Source organism: Mustela putorius, unplaced genomic scaffold (assembly GCF_011764305.1).
Source record: "Mustela putorius furo isolate JIRA1106 unplaced genomic scaffold, ASM1176430v1.1 tig00003869_pilon_pilon_pilon, whole genome shotgun sequence".
NCBI classification, from domain to species: domain Eukaryota; kingdom Metazoa; phylum Chordata; class Mammalia; order Carnivora; family Mustelidae; genus Mustela; species Mustela putorius.
In genome coordinates, this window is record NW_025422021.1 from 32,940,195 (window position 1) to 32,962,173 (window position 21,979).

Consider the following 21,979-nt stretch of genomic DNA (forward strand, 5'->3'; position numbering starts at 1 on the left):
TGTGGAAACTCCCCCATCTCTTACTCTGCAATCAGCCAGGGCCAGGCGGCCCGCCTCCCAGCTCTGCAAGCAGGGAGAAGGGACTGGATAAGGTAGGAAGGGGACAGTCATGGGGTCAGAGCAGAACAGGCCTGTGACCTTGACTCCAGGACACTCAGGAGCAGCCCTGGATTTTCTATCCTTCCAAATGAGGAGGTGGGAGGGAGCGCTGAAGTCCATCAGCACCTGCACAGACATCACTCCTTACCTTCTCTCCAGGTCTGGGTGCCCGCTGAAACTTCTCATAATCTTTCTTGGTCTCCAGAATCTTTTTCACAAGTCCTCCTGTTGAGAATCAGTGGTTTTATGTTATTCTCTAGGGAGCTATTCTACTCTAAATGGGCGGAGGGGTGTTCTTCCTCTTTTTATAATGAACACAGCTTCAAATAATCTTTTTTTAATAAAAGGGTCTACTGCAGACTGATACAATGGGTGATGGAAATTAACCATAAAACTTTAGAGTGTTTCAAAGAAATTAGCTCAAAGGTTTAAAAAAAGAGAGAGAGAAAAAAACTTTGGAAATAGAGAACAATTAGGAGGAAATGTAGATTAACATTCCAGATGATAACCATTTGTCAAACAGGAGTGGCAATCCTAAACTGTTTCTAAGCACAAATACTCCTTCAATATGAGGTCAAGAGTCTTCAACCTCCTTAAAAAAAAAAAAAAAGAAAGAAAAAGGAGAAAAGAATTGCCTATGGGGTAAATATCACACAAAACATTGTCTTTAGCATACGGCCTCATCCAAACACGCATCCACGCGAAAGGGGCTGTGGACGCTTGGGACGGCGTCCTGTGAGCTGCGGTGAGGGCTCGTCCACACTGCCAAGGGACAAATGTCAGCACACGCTGCCCAGTCACAAGAGCAAGAGGGACACACAGAGGTACTGCCAAATACACACACACACACACACACACATATACACACCCCACACATGTATTAATTTGTAATTTTTTTTTTAATTTCATTTATTTATTTGACAGAGAGTGAGAGAGAACACAAGCAGGCAGAGCAGCAGGCAGAGGGAGAGGGAGAAACAGGCACCTTGCCAAGCAAGGAGCCCGACATGGGGTTTGATCCCAGGACCCTGGGATCATGACCTGAGCCAAAGGCAGTTGCCTAACCAACTGAGCCACCCAGGCACCCCTAACTTGTAATTTTTTAAATCAAAGTGTAAGCCATATTCCTTACTGTTATCTACACGGGGAGTGAGAGGACAGGGTGAAGGCCCCAATCTCAGAATATGCCTCCTTTGGTACATTTGACCTTGGAAATGGGACTATTTTACAGAAATAAAACAAAATCATATAAGATTTTTCAATGCCTAAAAACTGAAACCAAAATGGAACCCATAAACCTAAGAACATCATGCTGGCAAGCAGAGCCTAACAGAATTGTTCTGGAAACTTACAACAGAGTAGGCTGTCCATCCCTGATGGGACATACCTGAGGACAGACAGACCCCGACAAAAACCCTACACTGTCTCTGGCAAACTGATGCTGCTGACAGCTGGCGGTGTTCCAAAGGTGCTGCATGTGCATGCCACCCCCAGGGTGAAGCAGACAGATGCCCGACACTGAGAGCCAGGATTTTTGGCGTGTGATAGACATGCATGTAAAAATCAAAAATTTAGAAGAGAGTCTAGAATAGTAAAGCTGCACTGGAAATATCAGTATGAGCTTGGATACACATTCTCATTGTTTTTTAAAAAAAGGTAAGAATACCCTTACGAACAACAACCCAGAAGAAAAGTATAGTCAGACATCTTGGAGAAACGGAGGGCTCCAGCCTTGGGGCAGGAAATACACCAAATGAGCCTGGAACATCTGGTCCTCTCAGAAAACAAGGAAGCTGCGAAGTCTCCCAGGCTGTGTCAACAGGCCCCAGAGAACGACTCCAACAGGCACCTACCAATTATACGCTGGGCAATCTGAACATCGGTGAGAACTGATTTGGTGTGAAATGAGACCCCTCAAATGCGTTAGAGGTAAACCCATGATTTCACATAGATATCACACAGCTATCAGCAACCACCACCCCACACCACCTCTTCAATCACAATGATGGTGCCAGGACACAGATTGACTCTGAGGAAAACCCTCCTCCTAGGGGCTGTGCCACGGCACGGTTAGAGGCTGGGTGGGGTGGGAAGCTCTGCACCTTGGCATCCGCCAGCCAAACCCTGAAGGGAGGGTGGATGAGAACATCACCATCCTGCAGCCCTTAATGACCCAAGCTAACGTCACAAGCAGACAGCAGGAAAAACCAACACCACCTACCAGTATTTTTGCTCAAAACCTGCATCTGACCAAGTCTCTGGGACTAAGTTACAAGAATAAAAGAATATGTAAAAAACCATACCATGAGCATATAATAAGCAACACTCAACTATGGGAGACCCTACAGGACAACCAACCAGTTTTCTCCTCAAATACATTACAAGGGAAAGGGGAGGGAGGGAACGTACAAGAGAGACCAAGAGTTCAATCGAATCCAATGGTAGGACTTTATTTGGATTCTGACTCAAACTAGAAAAAAATTTACAAAATAACTAGAAAAACTGTGATAATATCAGGAAATTATTTCGTTTTTATGGTTATGTTTTTTGGAAGAGAGCCCTTATCTTTTAAAGCTACATCTAACATGTTAACCCAAGACACGATCTTCTCTAGGACTTGAGAACAGTCTAGGGGAGCAGGGGTCTGCAGCAGCCAGAGGCTTACACAAAACATGAGCCAATCACCATGGACACCATGTGACGGGTACAGGGAGTTCATTGGACTACTCTCTCTGCTTCTGCAAATGTTTGGAATCAAAGAAGATACTTGGGAAAAGGAAAAGTAGTATTACAAATACCGTCAATTTGGGAACGACCCCAGAAGTCTAACCCTTAATCTAAGTGCATGCCACGTCAGAAGCCACTGACAGACAGCCCCAGGGTCCCAAGGCCCAGCGCCCATCAGCTCTGAGACTAAACCCACAACCGAGGAGGAGCCCATCCGTGCCCTGGTATACCACCAGGACCAATGCGGGGTGCATGGAGCTCCCGTGTGCAAGAACCTCTCACAGCCACGCCTGCCACTCACCGTGCTTCTCCTCGGCCTCCATGTCTACTGCAGGCACCTGGGCAGGAAAGCAAGAAGGAAAAAGCTGATTCTTGAAATGCTGCTTCCATGGATCTCCTCAAGGCAATGACACAGTTAAAGAAGGCAGAAATCTGACTGAAAAATCAGAGGCTCGTTTTATCTACATAAACCTCAATGCTGGATCAGAAGTTCCAAGGCCTTCCAGGGGCAACGTCAGAAACAGATGCTCCCATTAACTCACCACTTCCAGCTCCGATGTCTCAGGGAGCTGGGGGGCCGCCTCCACCACAAACTGACTGTCGTCCTCATTGTCGGAGTTCTGCGCGTCTACGATCACACTGGCAACGATTTTCCCACTTCCTGTCCTAAAGAGAAAAAGGAATCAGGTTACATCGGAAGAGCTGCTGATCACACATCCGCATCAACCCCCTGCATGCCAGGCTCCGAGAGAGGAGTTTAACCACTACCTGCCTACCTGCTTCTAGAATGTCACAAAACCCAGGTGTGGAAGCCAAGTGCAGACCCACGCCTGGGTCCCTATGAGAGTTGCCCTCTGTGCTCCATCCGCCCCGCCCCCTCCCTACACCCCTACCTCCCGAGGGCCCTCGGAGCCTCACTCCTCCCCTGGCTGCAACTCCCTGCCCAGCACCTCCTCTCCACCAAGACCTACCACCACTCTGGCCAGTCCAATACCCAACTGCCTGGCCCACAGGCCTGGACCTGTCCTCGAATGTGACTATGTCTGTCCAAGGGCTCTCTTAGACCTCCTGAAGCCACCCTCTGGAATAGCCCTACCTACTGTCACCCCACTGCAGGCCACTGTCAGCTGCCCTCTGCTTAGGCCCTCACGCCGACCACACTGGGCCCAGGTCACAAGGCTCCAAACCCAGACACTCACCAGCTCCCCATCAGTCCCACCTGCCTTCACTTCTCACGTAGCAGCGTAACACAACCCTGCTTTACTGAGTGCCCTTAACCCCCAGTGCCCTACGATCACTGGTACACACACAGACACACCCTCTCCCTTGCTTCAGGGTAACACACAAGGTCAGCAGGAAACTCATGCACTTGGGTATGAGCTCTCAAAACAGTACACATTTCCCCCAAAACACCCTCAGCTTCTTCGCTGGGCCCTTCAACCCTCACAGGCAATGTCCTGCCTCCAGCAGGGCCAGCCTCACCACACCCCATATCTCCCCCAAGCCCTGTACCCCTCAAGCCCCTCCCACACACCATCCCTCATCAGCAAGCCCTCTCCATTCTCCCCTGCCTCAAGCAGCAGCTTCCCATGGCCAGGCCCAAAGGGACGGCAGCTTTCTTGTGCTTACTGTGTCTTCCAGATCACTCTCTCTCAAGTCTGCCAACTCTGACTCCACACCACAGCCTCTCTGGCCCCCTTGTCACCGCTGCCAGCTGCCAGGCAGCTCCCCTGTACTCTTGGCTCCCTGCCACCACTGCCCTCATCTTTACTGAGAAACAGCCCTTCCCAAAGCCTAGCTCTAGGGTCCCCAAGCCCTCCTGCCACCATCCTGCTTCCATCACCCAGCTACACGTTCAGGGTCACCCTTGGGCACTGCCACTGGCAGCAAGCCCCCAACCTCAAACCTGAGCACCCCACTCTTGGACCACCATCGCCCACATTTCTGTCTCTGTGCCCGCCCAGAGCCCACAACAGGCACCTGCCCAGGTGGGGGAACAAAGTCCACGGCAGCACTTCACACCACGTGCACCCAGAGGCAGCCCAGCTTCCTGCTTCGCATGCTACGCCACAGACCTCTGGGCCTACGGTCCTCTGGGTGGGGTTGCCAGTCTGAGGGGGACTTTCGACCTCACCCCTGCCCCACTGCCCAGCTAGATGCCAAGAACATTCCCTCTAGGCCCTCCCAGTCCTGACACTACTTGGGGTCTCCAGACATAGCCTCACAGAAGGCTGGGGGTTGGGAAGAGGACAAGACCCCAGATGAGGACCCTCACCCGATCCCTGGGAGTAGGGCTCTGGGCCTCCCCGCCCAGACTTGCTCTGGGTTCACAAGACAAGTGGGCAGCTTCTATTCTAGAACTCACCTATATGCACCATCCCCTCCAAAGCCAATCCCTCTGTGTCCCCCCACCCCTTAGGGACGATGTTCCACCAATCCTCCCACCCCCGCAGCTCCTACCTCCCCAGTTCCCCATCTCCTCAGGTCGGTCCCATCACCAGACACATGCGCCCATCTCCTCATCTCAGAAACAATGAAGAGTAATGTTCTCACAACCTCTCCCTCCTGCCACCTCCTGCATCAATCCTTCGTGTCCCTTACAATGCAGCCACACCTGTCCCCAGTTCCTGCCTCCTGCTCTATTTTAAACCATGCCGGTCTGGGCTGCTTTATTTTTCTATTTTTATGTTTTGATTTCTTGTACTTTCCTCTAAAGATCACACTACATCCACAGGGATAGTTGTAACACTTAGAGAGCCCTGTCTGTGGCTTGCTTTCACATACTTTATGACTTTCTGACCTTTTATCTTATATTTGTGTGCAATTAAGCCTTGAAATCTTTTTTTTTTCCTATCTTCCCCCTTGTTGCTTCTATGTTTAGAAAATACTCCCCCTGGCCCCCAACTTCTCTTAAAGAATAACTCCCCTACCCCCACACCATGCAATAAATATAAAGCACATTTTCTCTTCAGCTAACTTAAGTGTGTGGCTGGGGGCATGTGGCCTGACCCGGCTTCCCCACAAGTCAGCTGGCAGTGGCCCCACCCCGCCCTCACCCCACCCAGCACAGCACCCCCACAGAGGTCTCACCTGTCTGGTGTCAACGCCTCCACGCTGTCCTGGCGCTTCACGCGGGGGGGTGCTGGCCTCGCACTCCCAGGCCGAGGTATTCTTCTAAACCCAAACCCGGGAAAACCAAAGAGGGGACATGACACACTTGGACATTTCAAAGGGACAACAAGAAACAAAGATTAACAATACTACTAATTTCCCACCATCAACATGCTCGTCGGGACACATTCTGCAGAATGTTAAGAACATCCCGTTAATCTGTCAGGTTTAAAAGTGTCCATCTTTTAATCTTATGTTTTCATTAATTTTTAGGCTCAAAAGGAATTATGTAACTCTCAGTAATCAAAATATAATTTATCATAATTATGAATTTCCCTAAATCTTTATAATGTCCTATGTGTAGTAACTTCTATCCAATACAGGAAAATTAAATTAAATGGTTTCTGCTTTCTTTGCACATAACTGAGCTCAAGCACTAAACGAACTGTGGGAGGTGCAGAAAGAAGCAGGCGGTGGCGACCCAGGCATTGGACAGGGGCCCACAGACCTGAGGTTGGCTGGAAGCTCGCCTGGCAGCTCAGAGCTCTCGGACACCTCAGGCTTCTCTGGGCCAGAAGGTCCAACTTCTCCTTCTGAAGCATGACAATCCAGTGAGCAGTTCACGAAGGAAGAAATACAAACAGGTAATCAATACTTGAAAAGACAGCAATCCAATAATCGCAAATATACATGAGCTTTATTCATCTCTTATTTTCATCAAGATAAAACAGACAATTCATGCCTAGATTCAGTGAAGATTGGGGGAGACGGGTGCACTCAAACCCTGGAAATACAAACTGGTTCAATTTCTTAAGAAATGGAATTCAAAAGGTAGGTTCATCCAGTCAAGCAAGTTAACATAAAGGAAATACAACCTGAGAGGGACGGATACATGCGATCTGTGTGTCCAGATGTTCCCCACCCACCACCTGTTAGTGTCAACTGTGGGTCACGTCAGCAGACCCTCGGCAAAGAACAGTGTCACCATCCTAACACGAAACTGAGGATAGTAAGGTATTTAATCACACACACACACCACACACACACACACACACACACACACAACGCGGGTTCTAGATGGACATTCATTTAGATTAGAAACAGTGTTTTTCGCTTCCTTCTTGATATTTTTCTGCATTTAAAAAACTCTACTTTGGTTATGTGCCAAATGGTTTTTATAATCTGAGTAAAACTTTCTTCATTTTAATAAAAAAATTAAATCAGTAAGAAACAACCCCTAACTACTAAAGCACTTAAATTTACTCCTGCATTTTAAGTAAAAGGGCTTTGTATTTTAGAAAATAGGATAAATCAGACTTTGAATTTAGAAATACACGTTTTATTCTCGGAAGTGAAATACATTCTTCTGGAACAAAGGATACATAAATTAAATCTTAAAGTAACATAGTTATGTTTCCTTATTCTTTCACTAACTCAGTGTGTAAAACAAATCTGAGAATACATGTTAGTATCTACACACACATGCAAAATTTATATCAAATACACCCAGTTCAGGCCGTTCCTCACCTGCATCACTAGGAGAGTCACCTGCAAAAAAAAATAATAATAATAATAAGGTACATCAGAAAAGCGACTTCCGTGTTGGTAAAGCTCAGTGCATTAAATAGCAGGACTACGGAAAAACACAAACCAAGTAACAGTGGATACCTGTCAGGGAACACATAGCCAATCCTAGTGTCCCACTGCCAAGACTTTATTTTCGAAAATCGAAAGACAGAGAACAAAGCAAGCTATGAATCCTAAAATGCTATTAATGAAGAGAGCCAACAGGAGTACGAAGAGAGTGGGTCACAGACACAAATGAGAGAGATCTGAGAGGAGGCTGTGTTCTGGGGACAAATGGGACCTACGTGGCCACAAGGACATGAGCGGGAGAGCACTGTGGCGGGGGTGGAGGCGGGGGGTGGACTTAAAGTCCCAAGAGGATACTCTCTGCATGACACACTTGAGACAAAGGACCAAACCCTCAGACGCACCAGGACGGCACAGGTCCAAGTCTGAGCCAAGGGAGCTGCCGGGCATCCCCCATTAACTACAAGCCCACCTCCACACAGGGACCTATCCCACGCACAAGGACCAGGTCCAGGGCTCCCGAGGGCACACGGCACTCCTCAGACACCACAGTTTGTCTGCTGAGGTGAACTTCAGATCTTTGTTTACTAGTCCAAGACCGACACAAATGGTGCCCTAAAGAAGGTGACTCTGAGAAGAAAAGCCAGGCCTATGGGGCAAGAAGAAGTGGGAGGCCCTGCAGGACCTCTGGGTGTGGGACACAGGAACCTCCCAGAGGGCACACTGCACAGAGAAGAGGACGGCCCAGCACCCACAGAGCCTCACAAACTGTGGGTTAGGAGGGGCCTGGAAATCACGTTTCCAGACAGCACCACTGTAAGGATGGGGTGACAGCAATGCGGGACTGGAGCTCGACCCAGTTGACAGCACTGCCCGAGGGCCAGAGCAGCTAGTGGCAGAGTCTCTCCTCAACACCACGCCATCTGGAGTGTGCTTGACAGAGTCCAGCATGTGGCAGCCAGTGTGCGATATGGGGCCCTGGATTCCAGACCCCGGGGCTCTCTTCCAAACTCCCACCATCAATGCTGGGGACAGACTGCAAGTTCCCGTGCAACTGCTGGATCTCAGGGCCAACACCCAAAGGGAGAGTGTGCACAGCGGACCCCCCCATCACAGATGGGGTCTCCCACCCTTTGGCAAGGGCTCCTGCCCCCCAGACACTTGGGTCTTCTCTGGACCCTTCACCAGCGCAGCCTCTTTCCAGCAAGGCATGCAGGCCCTCTTTCCCTCGCCCTGGAAACCACACCCCGGGCCACTCACGGGCCATCTCTGGCACAGCCCTTGCCCGAAGTACCCCGGAACCTGCCCGTCCCCCCATCCCCCACTCCAGCCCAGGCTGCTAAGGCTCCTAAACTAACGTGATGCATATGGGACAAAGCCTCCTGCGGGAGCTTTCCCTGCCTCCATGCCAGGGTGACATCCCTTGAGCCCTGGGCATCCTCCAGGCTGGCTCTGCCCACCAAGGCAAACACACCGACAGGCGCCAACCCCAGGGTGTCACACACTGGACCACCGGGTGCCAGCACCCCACCACGCCTGCCAGGAGCTCTGGGGCCCAAATGTATCCTTCCCCACAGCGTAACTGCTGGGAATGACGGTGCCAAAAGCAGAATGTCACCTAGGCACAGCTGAAGAAACCCAGAGAACGTTACAGAGAGAAACACGGGGTCAGGACCGTGTTTCCAGCTGCTTCAGAGTCCTCTCTGAACAAAAAATGTGGGGGTGCATGGTTCGGCCCATGGGCCTCCCTGGAACAGACGCCGAAGCTTGTGTCCGGGGCCTCTCACCACTGCCAGGCTTCATATGCAACCTCCACGAGAGCACCGGGGACCTGGGAGGGGCCGGGGCCACCACAGCAGGACCACATGCCCTACCCTGGCTGATGTAAGACGGCACAAGGGGGTCATTTGCCACATCTGGTCCTGCAGGTATGAAGAACCAGGGCCTGGACCCCATGTGGGTCAGAGAGCCGCGGTGACCCCTTCGCAGAGAGGTGCCCCCAGCGTGCAAGTGCAGTGGCTCAGTCTCCCTCACTGGGAAAGGGGCAAAGACAGGGTGTCCTTCTTACCTTTCTGCTTCACTCTTGGCTCAGGCTCAACATTCTCCCGCCACATACTCGCTGAGTTATCATCTGAAACACTAGCTGAGTTAGTATTAGCTTCTTTTGTTCCTGACAGAAAACAGTGTAAAACGAGTCAGGACAATGTCCACGGCAGGCTGGTCCTCTAGGCTTCGACAGCAGAGAGCACACCTACTTGTCCACGCCTTCCCACACTGCGAGCTTACACACACCTGACCAAAGAATGTTCCTCCCAGCTGTGGCTGTGGGATCAGGAGAGGAAAGGGGTGCGCGGAATAGGAGAAGGCCCCAGGCCCACTCAGCCCAGGAGGAGGTTGGGATCCCCAAAGCCAAAACAAACTGGTCCCTCTACCCCCATTTCCAGAAACTTCCTAACGCTACCTGTCTCCATCCACCACCTCCTCACTGCAGCCAGGCCCAGATGAGAAGCTGCAGTTAAGTGACAACTATAGCAAAGCAGGAGGGAAAGAAAGATTCCTGTGCCACAGTTCACAGTCCTGGACACACTGAAAGCTCCTAAGCCCCCGTGAACTACTAACTAATGTATCAATGTCTATAAAAATCGAAAAAACATCAAATACCCGAGAAATAATACCTTTTTTTATATTAAAAATAAAGGAGGGGGTAGGGAGGTGCTGCAGGAAAAGATTTTTAATGTGGTAGGACTCAGGGTAGAAAACTAATCCACCACTAAAGGACCCCCACTCTAAAATTAAACCAGGAGAAGACAAAAATAAAATTCAAAAAATGTTCCCTTTCCTAAAATACAATCTTATAATTTCTTAAAAGTATTCAAATAAACAGTTTATATCAGAATCAACCTATCATTATCAAAGACTGAATTTATGTAATAGAACCTCACAGACATAATTTTCTAAGGAAATTTTTTTCAATCTATAAAAATGATCATTTAAACAGTGATTCAAGTAATTATTTATTAAATCTAAGGTAGCCAAAGAATCAACTTGAAATACTAAACTCTAAAACAAATGTAAAAATAAACATAAGCTTGGCAACTGTATTTTAAAAGAAAACATGCAAAAATTTTAGATTGTTACATTTTATTTGAAAGTGTCAAAAATTTCCTACACCATTCAAAACTACCAGCACAATAACTTAACTTCCAAATGCAATATCTTCTGTCCAAAGCCCAAGGGGACTGATGACACTCTGCACCATTCCTCTCTTCAAAGGTCTAGTGGCACTTTTTTTTTGAGAGGCCTATGATGGTCGTTTTAATATCTTTCCTAATATTCTTAAGTAAGCTTTACTAAAACTCCAATACACACAGAGAAACAGACTATATGTTCTGATAATACCACAATCAATTCTTAATCAGAGGACAGATTAACCAGTCTGCAAAATAACAGCTTTAAAGAAAAGAAATAACACACTCCTAAAAAATAAAAATTATTATGACTTGGCAAAAAAAATCTGTTGTCCGAATCACCAGGAATGAATGAACCCATCCGGGAAGGGTGTGGTCCCGGCGTCCTGATTTCCCAGCTTGAGCAGGCTCCTCGCCTCTTCAGAGCCTCGGTTACCCCCAGTTTACGGCGCTCCAGTAATGGGAATCTGTGCTTTATAAAGCAGGGAGCACTGTGCCTGGCCAAGTGCCTGCCTGTCAGTCATCATCCCTGAAACTCACCAGGTAGAGCCCCCAACACCGCCCAAGCCGCTTCCCACTCTGCCTGCGTGCTGTGCAGATGCTCACAGCACAGGGCTCCTGGTGACATCCAAGTGTAAATGCAAACAGATACCCAGGCCCTACAACAAGGGGCTCCGCCAGGCCCAGCGACCAGTCTGAGCATCCTGTTACGGGACACAGAAGCACTATTTTAACCAGACAGAACACAAGATAAAGGCACAGCTGGCCTATGTAGGGTCAGAGCGAAGCCAGATGTTCAACCCAAAGCTAATGAGGCCTTCAGATCAAACAGAAACACGGGGAGAAGCAGGGGGAGAGAACTGTCATAAGTGAAGTGACATCACAAGGAAATGGACGAGTGTCCAGAGGGTGGAGCATTCTACAAGGTTGGCCACCTCATCTCTTCCACAGTCAGCGCGCTAGACTAAAAAAGTAAGACGAGAGCATACGGGGTTTGGGGACTATGGGAATTCAAGTCATTTAAAAAGTAAAAGAATAAAAAACATACAGTGTGTTCATCTTAATGGAACCCTGTTTCTTGTTTTTTGTTTTTTAAAATAACACTTCGGAAACATGAAGATTTCGACACTACCAGGTAACAGTAACCCTGCTACAGGGAACCATGTTGGGGCGTGTCCCAGCACATCTCTCTTGTTTTCCGAGCTGATGCTGAAGTATTTAAAATGTCAGGATGTTTAACAGACTTTGAAATCATTCATAAAAATATATGGCCCTAGACAACACACCTATGATGAGACATGAGAACCGCTGAATCTGTGTGAGGGGTCGGAGGGGGTTCAAAGTTCTTCCTACTCCTCTGCATTTTCATAGTAAAAACCTTTACACAACTGGACAAAATGATCTAAGTGACAGAAGCCAAACAAGTTGAAGACAGGCAGACGGCACAGTGTTCCAGGAGAACCTGGACCGTCGAACAACTGTAAACAGAACGAGGCTCATCACGCCGCAAGCATTCCAAGATGGAGCAGGGAAGAAGTGGCTCGTGTTTGAGAAAGAAATGGGTAATTTCCTTGTTGAGCTCTTCAGTGTCCCTGAAAGAGGAAGCAAACAAGTGGTCCTGTGACGGCCCTGCGGCCACCGTCAGACCCAGGGACAGCGGGGGCACGGTGACGCTGTTATGCACCAGCTCAAGGTGAAGGGCAAGCAGGAGGAAAGGCTCCCAGGCCAGCCCAGCAGCACTGCACCTGGAAATCACACACAGTGAGAAACTCCGCAGCTGTGACAATTGCCGACAAACCCTGAATCCCAAAGTCAAATGACTGGCAGCACAGGTGACCTCTGTCACTGGCATGACAGTGACTGACAGTGATAACAGGGAGCCAGGGCCCAGGCAGTGGCAGGAAGAGGGGAGGAGACACCAGGGGTCACAGGACCACCAGGACAGGGTGCAGGACTCCACTCTGACCACCAGATGGCACCAGGCTCCGCCCGAACCTCCACCCAGAACCTCACTCCCTGAACACTGAGCGGTGGGTCAGTAGTGTCTACAAAGTGAGGGTACTTTGGTAGTACTGGGTACTACAGTAGTAGTCAGTACTACTGTAGTCTGAGTGGCCTCTGCACTTTATTCTGGATCCACGTTACCAACCCAGGATGCGATGCCTCACCCTGACGTGGGGCTTGCAGTCACTAAACAGATCCATGAAGCAGATCTGCCAGGCACACATGCGACATGCCAGCCACTTTGTGGACAGACCTCACTGAGTCGCACAGCAGGCGTTTAAAGAGCCATTTACCACGAGGTCACTGTGGCTCAGAGGACATGCCATGAAGCTAGCTTGAGGCCAAGAGGTGGGCAAACAGGAGGCACAGGATCTTCCCACTGGTCTGGGATGTGGGCACATCTGCCCAAATGGGCAGCACTACCCAAGCCCCCTCCTGCTGCACAGGGACCACCTGGTACTTCCCCTGCTCAGAGCGGACTGAACCAGCCTGCAGCCCAGACAAGGCCCCCCAGTGCAAGCCCAAGGTCAAGTGAGAACTCATCCTCTGCTCCCATTCGGCACCCCCTGTCCCAGTCACCCCACACCAGTCACCACACACCACTGAGGACCTACATAAACCATGAAAAGCTGACCTGCTCAGAATAAGATCAGTGGGGACCACCTCTCAAGAGGCCCACCTTTCCCTGTGCCCCTGCTGAGCCCAGAGAACACAGTACAAAGCAGCTGCCCTGACCAAAAACACAGCTGCTCTCAGGGATCCAACCTCTTAAAGAGAAAGCATGTGCCCAGAAGATGTGCTTCCCATGATCCTAGCTATAGGCACAGAGTTTTTGAAAGTCAAAAAGATACAAGTTCAGCCTAAACAAATTCTTATCTTTTCCTGGAGTCAAGATTTACACTCTATTTTCCCCCATATGTCACTCAAGATTTTTAGTATTTCTTAAGAATTTAGTTTGACATCACAGCAAATTCTGCTCTTCATCAAGGATCAGCCCATCTGAAATCCCCAGTTCACACGTCTCACTGCTGCAGGGTAGGGATGCACGCATACCCCTTGCACCGCCTGCCACAGGGAACAACCTCCCCAACGTGCCCTGGCAAGCACCTTAAAATCCTTATTATGGGGCATTTTCTTAATACAACACAGCAGGGCAGAATGGGAGAGCTGAACGACCATTTCTCTCTCTGACCATCCACATCACCATGCGGAATCCCAACAGCAAGATAAGGAAAGCATCTTTATCCAGATGTGAAAGGAAGTCACACCTAGAAAGGCACGTAAGAGTTAAATAAAACTGAGTTAATCTTTCTCATATAATTTAGGAAATTAAAGCAAGTGGTGTATCAAGTCATTTCTGATCTTCACTAGCCTGTGGTTAGAAGAACAAAAAAATTCTCTTTTTTTTATTGGGGTGCCTGGGTGGCTCAGTTGGTTACACCACTGCTTTCAGCTCAGGTCATGATCCCAGAGTCCTGAGATCGGGTCCTGCATTGGGCTCCCAGCTCCGTGGGGAGTCTGCTTCTCCTTCTGACCTTCTCCCCTCTCATATTCTCTCTCACACACTCTCTCTCTCTCTCTCAATTATGTTGAGAGATAAATATTTCATATCAAGGTGCTGAGAAATATAAACTAAAGAGTATCTTTTTCTTACCAATTTCTGAAGTCGTAGTTTCCTGATCTGCTTCATGATTTAATCCAGACAATACAGGATCTAACATTTTAGCTGAAATATTATCTTCCTTTCTTCCTGATGTAAAACAGTGACAGATTAAAATACTGCAGAGGTTTTTGCCTGTGGGAGGCTCTGGTCAGGACAAACAGGGCTTTACACCAGGCTCACACTACCTGGTCCCCTCCGGGGTCCCAGGACACGCCCCTGACCACCACTCCTCCCTCCCCGGGCTCTCTACCAGGACCACATGCTGTACTGCCCCTCGCCATGGGTCCTGGCTGGCTCTGGGGCTCATTGTCTTGATCTCCACGCTCCCCTACACTAACTTCACATGGATCTTCATGTGACAGCAGGAAACACCATCATGGGAAAAACCCCCAACTTCTTTTTTACCTTCAGTCACCCCAACTCCCTCCCTGAAGAGTGGGCCTCCAGCTCCACTCTTGTCTGGACACACTGCCGGGCCATGCGGTAGTGGGTGCCTCACATTCCACGTGTGAAAATTCCTGGCACTGCCCCCCAGCCCAGCAAACAGGCTTCCCCCAAAGCCTTCACACTCCAGCAACAGCACTGCCTGGGTGCCCAGACCCCTCCATGGGTCTTCTCGCTGTGCCCTCTCCTCTAAAAAGGGCCACCTAGTCACAGCGACTCTTATCCCTTCCATTGAGCACATCCTCAGCAGCAACGCTCAGGTCCTGGCTGTCAGTCTTACTGGGACACGAACTGCTGTCTGGCCTCTATACTTGCCTCCACACTCTGAAAAGGGGATGTTTCTAACATCTGCCTAGTCATGCCTCAGTCCTGCTTACTGTCCTCCGAGGATGTCTACTCACGCTCACTACAAAACTCTCACCCTGCATGGCCCAACGCCTCGGGCCTGCCTATTCCTGCAGACCCTATCACTTTGCCTCCCCACCCAGCCTCACTGCCAGGCCTCCTGCCTTCCAACAGGCAAGGCTGTCCCCAGCTCAGGGCCTCTGCCCCAGCCTAGACACTCACAGGTCCTCCTTCCCCCAGTCAATTCTCTGTCCAGACGTCCCCTCCCCAGGGCCTCTCCGCCTGTGCACCCGCTCCTACATTTGACATCAGAAGACTCATGGCTAACGTGGAAGGGCACACCCTGTGGTCTCCTGATTATCTGTCCAGTCCCTCCACACTGTGCACTCAAAAGGGCAGGTCCTCCATCAGTATCTGCAGAACAAAGAAGGGCAGACCCGGGTACAAAATCCCAGCCTGTGACTGATCCATGCTAGGCTGGTGGCTGGGGTGGCCCCGCGACTCAGCGGGCAAGGCTCACGGCCCTTCCGCCCCCGCTCCGCTCTAGGCCCAAGCCCCACGTCCAGCAGGGCAGCCCTCCACAGGGCTCCACCTGCTCGGTGGTCAAAGGGAAGCAAGGTGCCAACTCCCCAACAGTCGCAGGCCCTCTGGGGCCTGCATCGTCTTACCAAGCTGCTTCACGGTGTGCTCCTTCTTAGCTTTACTGTAGGAAGAGTTATGTTCCTTTTCAGGGGAAAGACTATTTTCACTGGCTCTAGAGCCCCTTCTTCCTGATACGAAATTGCGTAATGAAAGTACGTATTAAGCTTAATTCATAATGCTGTACAGTATACTCATTCTTAGTATCTTATTCTGCTATAATTGCCACTTAACAACAAATCAAAAGTATTGTACTTTTGAGAAGAATGTTTTTTGGATTCTATAGAGATCCTAGAATAGCTTTAAGATTCTAAATATGTTTAACAAACAGGACACCCCACACTCCAGTAAATGCCAGGCTGATCCCCTCAGGCCACGGGGTGCCTCCCCCTCCTGCCAGATGCTGGACAGTCGCCTAAATGTGACCCATTAAAGTCAGGCAGAAGGTCAGGGCGGAGCACAGGCTGTGCTGGGTGCGGCCGCACTGTGAGATCTGTGCCCAGCTCACCAGCAGGGTGAGCCATCAGCTTGTTGGCTCAGGAAGGCTAGTATCAGGAAGGCTGCAAACCTCGGTGATCATCTCTCTTAGTGGCCACAGAAAAGGAGCCTGTGGGCAGCCCGCTCGCCAGCAAACTCAGATGCACATGCCAAGATACTAGAAAAGCAGACAACAGCAACTGTCGGCTTACCAAAAAACACAATTCGACAGAAGAGCTGCGGGCTACGACTGAACACAAGGCGAGTCTGCAGCGCAAGGACCGCAGTCCACGATGCTTCTACACTCCAGCAGTCACCAGAGGAACGGACAAGGAGAAGGAGATGCCACTTTGAAACCAACCAAAAACAAACTGTCGTGATCCAGGACGAACAGACACAGCCCCACACGTGCACGGGGAGACGCCCATACTAACTTGGGGTCAGAAATATCCAATCTTCCCCAAATCCGGAAAGCGTAAGTTTAACATGGGTCGGACACAAACCTGATCAGTTTATTAGTTCTGTTTATGGGAGGGGAGATTCTTTGGCTCAATGGTTTTAAAATAATCGAGAAGAATAAACACATAAAATGGCTTCAAATGAATGATTCTAGAACACCTGATGAGTTACTCTGAAAAAATAAACATCACCTTACAGCATGAATTAAAATAATAACTAACTAAAAAGATTAAGTACAAAAATGCATGACAAAACACAAATCTTCATCTCTCAAATCTCTGGATAAACCACCAAAAAAAAGACTGGTCACTTCCAGTGCATAAAAATTAAACACTCAGGCAAGTCAGGAACTAACATAATGAGTAGAAATGAACTTCGGGGTGAGGGGAACACTCATGTAAAAACTGGCAGATGTTCTTAATATACAGTGAGCTTATGCAAATTAAGAATAACACTGCAGGGGCGCCTGGGTGGCTCAGTGGGTTGGGCCACTGCCTTCGGCTCAGGTCATGATCTCAGGGTCATGGGATCGAGTCCCGCATCGGGCTCTCTGCTCGGCGGGGAGCCTGCTTCCCTCTCTCTCTCTCTCTCTGCCTGCCTCTCCATCTACTTGTGATTTCTCTCTGTCAAATAAATAAATAAAATCTTTAAAAAAAAAAAAAAAAAAAGAATAACACTGCAATGGCCAGCACAGCAGTGAGGAACCCTGCAAAGGACAGACAAGCCCAAGGAGTCAATAAAAATTACAAACACACATAAAAATGCACAATTTCCCTAGCAATTCAAAAGAGCTAACACTGCTCATATTTCACCTCCCAGACTCAGCAAGCCTTGGAAACCGTGGGAAAGGCATAGGGCGAGGGTTTGGTCAACATACCCCATAGCCGACACGGCCAACGTCCCTGCCCTCTGTGCCAGGCCTCCCTGGGGAACCTGTCTCTGGAGATGGCCCGCAGAGGGAAAAGCTCATGAAAGCATTATGTACTATTCTGAAGGAGAAATTACAACCATGGTTCTCCTGCCATGCTGCTTTAACAGTTTAGAAAAAGGACCCCATTTCAGATATTACCACTGCTCAGAGTAACCTCACACTTCATCTGAAAACCTGCAACAGCACTGGTCCCCAGCAGCACTTGCCTGCCCTGGATGGACCCTCCTGTCCTGCGTGCTGGTTGGGCTGAACCGGTGTGACCCTCAAGCAAACCCCCAGCCAGGTCTGCTCACTTCAACCTCAGATCTTAGGAGCACGACTCCCAGGAGATGGGGCCTGCTGTTTTGAAATGCAGGAACATCACCTACAAGTGATCCCCGCACCCCAAGTCCTTGCTGGCCACTGAGTCAGGACTGCACTGAGCCACCACTTCAAAGACATGAGTCAACAAAAAAGGGTGACTGATAGCTATTTCTGGAAAGTTATAGTTCGATCGCATCTTTTAGATTGTGACAGATCTCTAGCAAAGAGGTGGTACTCTGCCGCTGGTGTCATGTGCTCACACATGTACACAGGCACGCACGTGGGTGTGTGTGTATGCAGAGAGAGAGAGAAAGGGAGACATATCTTCATCCTTTTCACATAGTCTTTGTTCCCCCCAATGGCAGATCTGCATTCTGACCACACGGTGGTTTTTCTACCAGATACTATGATTAATACCCATATTTTCAGCTCCTTATATGATAAATCCTCAGTACCTTCCACTGCATTTTTGGATCGCCGTTTTGATGCTTTTGTTGCCACTGACCTGGACGCTCTAGTGGAAATCTCGGTCTTAAAGAAAGGAGAACAGACAGAATTAGTTGAGGCACAACACAGCAGTGCATCGAGATTTACTATGCAGACGCTGCTCGAGGAAGAACAAAGAGGCAATAGGACACACCAACCACTAACTCCGCACAGCTCAGCAGCCCAGACCTGAGGGTGAACAGAGGACTCTCAGGCCTCCCTTATTCTAAATTCAGAAATCCTTCTTTCTGCAAAGCAGTCCAAAGCCCAGCAACCCGTCAACCACACTGAGTATGGTCTTACCAGGTATGTTTATGAGGACCCCATCTCCCTTGCTATCTGCTAATTATTCGCATGCATTGTGACAGCTCTGGGTGCAAACACACACGTGTTCAAACCGAGCACACAGCAGCCCTAAGGTTTTGCTCAGCCTGCCGTAACTCCCTCCTAACCGGCCTCCCAGCCTCTGTGTCACACCCAGTCCACCTTCCTTGCAGCTGCCTGGACACGTCCCCAGAAATGCAAAGTGCTTTAGGGAAGTTGGCCTGAGTCGAATCTCCAGGGCCTGGAGGCAGGGAGACGATCTGCTCCAGCCACAGGACATACGCCACCAGACCTCACACAGGCAAAACAGAACTCGAAGGGATCCCTCTGGCAGCCTAGCTGTCCCAGCCTGCCTAGAGACTGGATCCTCACCCAGAGCCTCTCCCAAATGACTCCCGCATCCCTCTGTACCCCACGTCATACCCGTCAAATAAGTATATAAGGGAAGCCCAGAGCCCAGCATAGAAATTAGGGCTCATGCATGAGCCTACACCACATCCCCTGCACCCCAGGGTCCCCACAGACTAGAGGAGACCACAGCATGGTGTCACCACGTCAACACAGCCATGGTTTATGTCTCTGGAAGTTATTCTTCAAAGTTTACCTCTGTTTCAGCTTTGGAGTCTTTCAAAGATCCATCTGGCATCTTTTTGGACACCTCCCCTGAGCTTGAGGACTGTTAAGAAAAAAATTCATCATATTCTTAGAATTCCTCAAATCTGTGACACCTAAAACCACATCGAGGTTCAAGATGTTTCTTGCTGAGCAGCAGTAAGAGCACCCTTCCCTTACGAGCATCCGTCCCCCTCCAGGCCTGAGCTTCCGCAGCTGGTGTGCTGCCTGCTTCCACAAGGGCCGTCGGATCATTCCCAGTAGGGCAGGCAGGGGTCAAGGGGGTTGGGGCAGCACCTCCCAGGAAACTCTGGGACAGCGGGACCCATGGGATGCCCACACCAGGCCAAATCTCTTGGACACGCCCCCATAAAACAGGGGGAAATCTGGAAACAGGGGAAGGAGTGAACAAGAGAAACTGCCAGCCACCAGGAAACACAGCCACAGCTCATTATGGGGCGGGGGGAGGGGGCAACTTTCCAACAGAGGATTCTCGTCAGGCAAAAGCTTCAGACTCTCCATCAGGAAATATTCCCAAAGGGAAGTACAGGGCACCCACAAGCCCCAGCTCAGAGCCACAGTCAAGTCTCTGACCAACACGTCCTGATGAAAGGCCTAGAAGAGACTAGGCCGCAGACCTTGTGCCCGGTGAAGACTGAAAAGCAAGGGATGACCGTCAAGCTCAACGATGGTTCTGAAACTTCCTGCTGGAAGCACCAGGCTCTGCGCAGCCCAGCCTGCTGTCCCCTTAGGATGAGGGGCACCGCACCACCAGCTGGACACCTGGTCCTTTACCGCAGGAGTCATGAGTGCTGCACAGTCCCCGCCCCTCCCCACGCTTCTGACCCTGAATCTGTCCAGACCTCCACTCCCTCCTTCCTGGCAGCTGGAGACCAAGAGAGTTTCACAACCCTCCAGAGACACTCTGTAACACACTGTCCCCATGAGAACAGCCATGTGCAGGGCCAGCCCCTAACGGAGACCTGAACCACCTATAGTGAACCCAAAAGTAACTTGCACATTTAGAAAACACGGCAACTGAACAAAATTTCTGGCCAACCACAAATTTACCTGAAAATTTAATTAAGCAATAATTACAGTAATCGGAAGTCTTGTATGTATCTGCTGACACCCACAAGACCTAGAGAGGTGCCCTGAGGCTCCATACATTCAGCCACATCCAGGAGCACATACACAACCGAGGCAGCTTGGAAGGACGGCTCCTGTAGCTACTGGGTGGGCCCCCCATCTTCAAAAAGCACCCAGATGCACACATGCAGCCAGAGGCTCAGAACCCCTGCAAAACTGGTGTCCGTTTGGGTTTCTACTGGGAATGCCCGAGTGGCATCACTTTACCATAGCGCTGGAGAGAAGCAGAGTCCCCATCGCACTGCGACAAAGATAGGAAACACCTTTGAGAATAATACAAACTCTTCTTAAAGACAGAGGTTTTCAAGCAGGACTTTACCTTTTTCTCAGGTTTGTCATGCTCTCTGCTCTTCTCCCTGTCAGGGTCCCTGGAGTGCTCCCCATCCTTCAGCTTCCGCCTGTCCCTGTCCCTGTCCCGGGCCTTGTCTCGCTCACGCTCTCTCTCCCGGTCTTTCCACCTCTCTTTCTCCTTTCCTCCCTCGTTCCTTCTTTCTCTCTCATGGTCCAGGTCTTTGTCGCGGTCTCTGTTGCCTCGGTCTCTGTCCTGCTTGGTCCGGTTCCTGGCTCGTTCTCTCTCCCCATCTCGGTGCTTGTCTCGTTCAGGATCTTTATGTCTCTCACGGTCGTTCTCCTTCGTCTTCTCCTTCTCTTTGTCCTTCTCTCTTGCTTTGCTTTCTTCCTTCACTTCTTCTTGCTGTTTCCGATCTCTGCTTGTACTCCTCTCATTAATTTCAGAGTTCCTTTTATCCTGAAAAGAAGGTCAAACAACAATAGCACTTTTTTTAAATATCTTTACCTGAACTCTAGAAAGACTCATTATTTTCAAATATGTGCAGCCTGCAACTCACCTCTTTATCTTTATGAACTCTGGGCTCTTCTTCTTGTGCATTCTTATTGTCCAATTCCTGAGATTTTGACATCAGTGAGGACCTTCCCTTCAGATCCCCCTTCTCTCCAGCTAACACTCTCTTCACTGCCTCGTCGCTGGAGAGCTTGTGGTCCGAATGGGAGGAAATGGAACACAAGGTGAAAATGAGATCAGCACAAGAGACCAAAGCAAGTGTCCACATTCGTGGACAGTTCACTAAACACGTTAAACACGTGGACGTGAAAGTCAAAGGATAAGCTACTAGAAGGAAATGCTGTTATCAGTCACCAAGTATACCACTCCGGACATGACCAGCAGAGTCGACTCAAGCTAAGCAAATCCCACTTCAATCCCCCTGAACTGGCTCAAGTGTAGACATGCGTGTCATTGAAGGACAACACGGCTACCGCGCGTGACTCCACAGATGCCACATGGTTCCCGCAGGATCGCAAAGGCCCAGTACTGAAAGGGTCTCCCAGAATGATCTGACTCAAGCTCGACTGAACCCCAAAACCCTCCCATGGCCTCCCTGACTCCACACAGAAGCTTCCAACACC

At 49.6% G+C, this 21,979-nt stretch overlaps 1 protein-coding gene across 9 annotated transcripts in view; it reads right to left on the bottom strand.

Annotated features, from left to right (window-relative positions):
• TRAF3IP1 (TRAF3 interacting protein 1) overlaps positions 1-21,979 on the bottom strand; it is a 68,696-nt gene that overhangs the window by 41,171 nt on the left and 5,546 nt on the right. For 7 of the 9 annotated variants that reach the window (XR_006602471.1, XR_006602470.1, XR_006602468.1 and 4 more), the window contains exons 4-16: positions 21,403-21,546; positions 20,874-21,302; positions 19,398-19,469; positions 18,439-18,514; positions 15,843-15,944; positions 14,377-14,472; positions 9,599-9,700; positions 7,465-7,485; positions 6,446-6,530; positions 5,917-6,000; positions 3,369-3,492; positions 3,128-3,164; positions 248-324 (exon numbers count right to left, since the gene is read on the bottom strand). Coding sequence is in view for 2 of the 9 variants with exons in the window: in XM_004743728.3 (XP_004743785.2) it covers positions 248-324; positions 3,128-3,164; positions 3,369-3,492; positions 5,917-6,000; positions 6,446-6,530; positions 7,465-7,485; positions 9,599-9,700; positions 14,377-14,472; positions 15,843-15,944; positions 18,439-18,514; positions 19,398-19,469; positions 20,874-21,302; positions 21,403-21,546 (1,449 nt within the window). In the remaining 7 variants the exon portion in view is untranslated. The remainder of the gene's footprint in view (positions 1-247; positions 325-3,127; positions 3,165-3,368; positions 3,493-5,916; positions 6,001-6,445; positions 6,531-7,464; positions 7,486-9,598; positions 9,701-14,376; positions 14,473-15,842; positions 15,945-18,438; positions 18,515-19,397; positions 19,470-20,873; positions 21,303-21,402; positions 21,547-21,979) is intronic. The other 2 variants (XR_006602472.1, XR_006602473.1) reach the window with 2 other exon arrangements.